Genomic DNA, 5581 nt, shown 5'->3' with positions numbered 1-5581 from the left:
CAAGTTTATTAAAATATTCTAAGACACTTACTTTACCCTAGTTACTGGCAAGCTCTAGTAAAAGCCACAGTCTGTCACTAGTATTTTTTTCTTTTTTTTTTCTTTTTTTTTTTTCTTTTTTTTGTTAATTTTATAAAAATTTGGTGTGAGCTCTGATGGATCATTTACAATTTATTAACAGGATGGTTGTCTTGATACGGCTAGGAGTTTTCTTTTACCTTACATGCTCACAGAATTAAAAAAGAAAAAAAAAGGATTCCTATTCATATATAATGAACACCCTCGATTTTCCATGTTTGCAAATGAGTGTGGTTAATTTCACACACACGAAGAAATGCTCGTGCTACTTTTATTTGGAAACGGTGGGTGTGTGTGTACACGTGTATGTATGTGTGTATATATATATATATATACGTGTGTGTGTGTGTATATATATATACACATATACATACACACACACACACATATATTCAAACCAAACTATATATATGAACACATTTATATGACGGGGGATCTATTTTCCTCTCTGCGCTCTGGGAGCTGCACGGAGTTTGAGAGAGAACGGACCTCTGTGGTCGGGGAGCTGGAAGAGGGTGGATCGGGGCTTCTGAGCAATGCCATTACTCTTGTTATTCTCAGGCCTTCTGACATGAAGACATCTACCTGCCTGGTTGCCCCCGCAGCGCTGGCATGAGCTGTTTACATGTCCTCAACTGATGCCATCAAGTATTTATCTACAAGAACAGAAAATGCCTAGTTTAAGGCTCCTCTACAATCGGGCCCAGAGTGCCCTAATATTCTCTGACTCATAATATGTTAGCACCAGCTGACTGCTTTATGCTCTTACAAATGAGAGCCTCCCTGATCTTCCAGCACTGTTGCCACTGGGGCCCGGAGGGAAGAGATGCTGGGGCTGTATCGTCAGTTCCACCTGGGGCTAAAGGAAAGAAATCTCAATCAGAAATGCAGACTTGGGAGTCTGCACCTCTTGTTTGCTGAACCTGAAGGACAAGAAGTGACATTGTGGAGCACTCGATAGACTTTATTTGGTGCCACTCAAGCGGGCTCTTTTAACAATACAGTTGCAGTAGGTTCTCTCCTTTTTGTTGCACCATTGTATAAACAGCACATACAATGGGTTTAGCTAGAACAGGATGGTTAGCATCACTCATCTGTGCCTGCGTTGCTCTATCCTTGCCCTCTTAAAACTTCAGATGGATGTCATATAAAAGCTAAACCTATTGTATATCTCTTCTCTCTCTCTATAAATATATATATATACATACACCCATACATATACAAATACTAACCCACAGACAAAATATTTTTTGAACAGTTGAATAGCAACAAGTCAACAGATAGAAAAAAAATGGAGTCATTCGGTATTCTTCTCCGAGAAGGTCAAGTTTAGATATTATGGTCTTTTAACATTCAGTGAAGATTCTCATAAACCTTGCATCTTGCAAGAGGAATCCATTAATAAACGAATGTAAGGGAAGAGGCTGTCAAACACTGACGAACAGTCGGGCAGACTAAGTGAGGTGGCAAATTAAACTGAATCTGGAGCAACTGAGGCCTAGTAGTGAAGAACAGTAACTGTAAACTGCAATCTTCGGATCTGACGCTTTCCTTTTCTTGTTGCCACGGCAACTCGGTAGGACAGCTTCAAATGTCAGGAGTTCTTACAGACCTAAATGACGGGAAATGTGTGTGATTATTACTGAGCAGATCACAGTATCCTTTAACATTTTTTTTTTCCAAGAGGGGTGGGGGGAAATCCCCCCCACCCCAGCATCAATTTACTGACTGAGTGCACGTACATTGTTGAGCAAGTCAAGATAAATCACTCTGGTTCGGAAGCAATTATTATGAAGGCATAAACCGACACGACGAAGCCCCCCAAATGCCACGTAGGGCATTCAAAGACCTACAACAGTGCGGTTGGAGAGAGGCCCATCTTTCACCTCAGTCGTTTTCATCTGTACAACAGCAGAGTAAAAAAAAAGAAAAAAGAAACCCTGAAAATCCTCCCTGTCCTTCCCCTGCCCTCCCTCGCCACGCATTGAACAGCGCAGGGAACATAAGCACGTTGGTCAAGGATGTACATGGTTTTTAATCGCAATGCTTTGCGGGCGCTCTGGATTAAGAGAGCTGCGGTATCCATATTCACGGTGGTCGCCAAGACATGGAGGAGAACAAGGCACGCCTCTTGTCCTTCCTGTGCTAGCCCAGTTTTAAAACCGTTTGCAAGCGTTGCACCTGGAAGCATGACTCTGCCCTCCTTGACGTGGTAGGAGACTTGAGTGCAGATGACCTAAAGCGGCACGGGGGGATTACAATCTTCTGTGAAGCCCATTGAGCCCAACAGAAATCTTCTCACTGACTTCAGTTGGACATCAGCAGGTGGTACGCACTGGGTTTAAACCAACAAAAAGGATACAGGTCACAGCTCATGCAGCTCAGCTGCTTGGGGATCAGCATACAGCTTCTTTTGAGGTGGTTTCATCAAGGCAAGGCTCCCAACCTGTTGGACCGAGCTCTACAGATCCCCAGGCCCAGGGATACAAAGACAACCTTCAAACACGCACATCCAAGCAGCTGTGTGCTTAAGGGATGCGCTCAATCCTTATTACATTTCTGTTCTGCCATGATCAAATATTTATAATTTTGTCACTTGACTATAAATACACACAGCATGTGCTGGGACACAGTAGATGTCGTAGAGATGCTGGATTCCTGCTTCTGTTTGCTTATTTTTAATGATTTGTTTTCCCTTTCAGGCAAATACAGTTAAATATCAATGGTGATATTAAGTGGGCTTGGTTCAGACTAAATGCTTATTTGTTGTTGTTATTTTTGCATTGTTCAAATCAACTTTAATGTTAAATTTTCTCAAATTAGGGAATTGCATCTCTGGGGTGCGCAGCACGGCAAAGATACGTCAGTGTGCTGTAATAGCCCGTCCTCCTCTGTGGACAATCTGCTCAATGCAACTTCTACTCATCTGATAAAGGCAAGTAGAGAAAAGGAAGCGGTCTATTGAGAGGCTTTGAAAGCTTAAAGCCTCATGAGCTGAAGGACAGAGTACAGCCACTTCCAACATTTTTCTTGCTATTGTATCCACCTTCCCCTGACGCGTTTTCTGGTCCATGTAGAAACCACCTAATTCTTGTCCTTGTTCTTTCTAAATTTTGAGATCACTGTGATGCTTACAAAGCCTTCACTGGCATCTGAATGCATGCTATTATTTCAGTCATTAATGGGCTGGAATGCAATTGATGCATAACAAATGACAATGCTACGTATCAACATATCCCAAAACGGAGGATACGACACATCCTCAAGATTCAACAAGGACAAGTGCAAAGTCCTGCCCTTGGGATGGAATAATTGCATGCACAAATGCAGATTGGAGAATGAGTGGCTAGGCTTCAGTACTGCAGAAAATGATCTAGGAGTTGCAATGGACCATAAGCTATATATAAACCAACAGTATGCTCTTGTAAAAAAAAGAAAAGCAGCAGCATACTGGGTTGTATTAATAGGAGTTTCACTTGCAAATCAAGGGAACTGATTCTTTCATTCTGGCAATATTGGTGAGGCTTCATCTGGAGTAGAGAGTCCAGTTTTGGTACTCATTCTTCAAGAAGGATGTGCACCATTAGGAAAGAGGCCAGCACATAGTAATAACAATGAGGAGGGGCCTGGAAGCAAGACTTAGGAGGGAAGCTGAAAGCGCCGGGTTATTTAGCCTGGATAGGAGAAAACTGAGGGGGGATTTGATAACAGTCTTCAAATACCTGAAGGGCAATTATAGAAAGGATGGAGATGGGCTTTTCTCCATGGCCATAGGGGACAGCACTAGGAGCAATGGCCTCAAGCTGTGCAAGAGGACATTTAGGTTGGGGATTATGACTGTAAGGGTGGTCAAATATTGGATCAGGCAACCTAGAGCAGTTGTGGACTCTCCATCCTTGAAAATGTTCAGAAGCAGATTGGACAGACAGCTGGCTGGCATGGTTTAGTTAGTTAGGAATGATCCTGTCTTGAGCAGAGGGCTGGACTGGATGACCCCATGAGGTCCCTTTCAGCCCTTCTTTGCTATGATCCATTTAAACAATGGCCTTTTAATGAGCAAAGGATGACATCACTGAAACTAGAACATTGCCTAAATGGTAGAATTAATGTCACCCCAATTTCAAATGACAGTAAAACTGAGGATACTTTGGAAGGGGTCCAGGAAGAGTTGTATAAAAGACAGACAGGAATCACAACAGTCTGATCATGATTTGAACTTGGGCGCTCCCCCTGCATGATCACCAAGGTTGAGCAGTATTTGGATGAGGATGTCTAATTTAAGCCAATCTCTGATAAACACTGTCACTTCCTGCAATGGTGAAAAATAAATGTTAAGGGCTTTGAGTTTATTGCTTACCTGAAAGCCAGCATCTCCAGTGGCAATATCTCTACCACCGTTGAGGGGCATTTGTTTAAACCTGATTCAGAGGAAATAGTGCTGTCTTTTGAGTCAGCAGAGCTGCTCTGGTGAACAAGAAATAGAGGCTATCTAAAATGGACTAATCATTTATTACAAATAGTTTGTTCAGCTTCCTAGTTTTGAACATGCTTTGCTTCTATTAATTTCATAGAAAGCTGCCATACCCGTAATGCAATACCAGCAAGCTTTTGTCTCTCCAATCCCTACCCTTGATCCCACTTGCCTCTCCAACTACCACCCTAATGCTCTTCCCTTTTCATCAATATGTTTGTTGACTGCACTTCTTTGCTTTTTCATCCTAAACCCATTCCACTCCAGCTTCTTCCCCTTGCACCCCGCTGAAACTGTTCTAACTAAGCATCTCCAAAGGCCTCTCCTTCTTGAACTGGCAGTCACCTATGGCCCAAGCTAGTGTATCAAGGACCTTTGAACTTTGTACTGTCCTGGCCTCTGTGACTCTGTCTTCTGGTTCCTCCTCACTACCTGCATCAACACCCTTTGAATATGTGCTGTGGGTGATCTTCCTATCCACTCCACTTCCTGTGAGGATACTGTAGGTCTTTGGTTTTGATAGCCTTCTTTCTCCCGTTAATTTGTGTAATCTCCTCTATAAACACAAATTCCAAGTGCAATTCCTATGCTGAGGAGTCACAGATCCACTTCTCCATTTCAGACCTGTTTCCTTCTGTCCAAATTAAAATCTTGACCTGTCTCTCTCCAATCTCCTGTTATACACACATACTTTTTAATAAACTTTAAGAAGCCCTCTCCCCCCAGCAGCTGTTCATCTAAACTGTAGTAATACAGACAGATTAGCTTCTATATGTGTTGGTCTTCTTGAGGGGGAAAAAGAAGTTTATATTTTTAGTAACAGCAAGCTGCCAGAATTTCCAGTGGCAGTCAAGACTATTCTTTTGAGAGCCAGGTAGTATATCAAATGAAACACTAACAATAAAGCAACAAAGAAAATCCCATAGGGTCTAGGTATAATACAAATGATGTACTGATTCCATCTCCTGGATTTTGAAGCAGCCAGAAACTGCTGATGGGACTGTTTTCTTTTTTATCTTTTCTCAGCCTGTC

General features: G+C 42.3%; 1 protein-coding gene across 1 annotated transcript in view; it reads right to left on the bottom strand.

Annotated features, from left to right (window-relative positions):
* Nucleotides 1-91: 91 nt before the first annotated feature.
* CDH13 (cadherin 13) overlaps nucleotides 92-5581 on the bottom strand; it is a 758015-nt gene continuing 752525 nt past the window's right edge. The window contains exon 14 of the mRNA XM_019535944.1: nucleotides 92-1690. Within this exon, the coding sequence (XP_019391489.1) occupies nucleotides 1683-1690 (8 nt within the window). The 3' untranslated portion in view covers nucleotides 92-1682. The remainder of the gene's footprint in view (nucleotides 1691-5581) is intronic.

The sequence above is a fragment of the Crocodylus porosus genome, unplaced genomic scaffold (genome assembly GCF_001723895.1).
Source record: "Crocodylus porosus isolate Cpor-Errol unplaced genomic scaffold, CroPor_comp1, whole genome shotgun sequence".
Classification (NCBI taxonomy): Eukaryota; Metazoa; Chordata; order Crocodylia; family Crocodylidae; genus Crocodylus; species Crocodylus porosus.
Note: the sequence above shows the minus strand (reverse complement) of the source record. Positions and strands in the feature narration are given on the sequence as shown.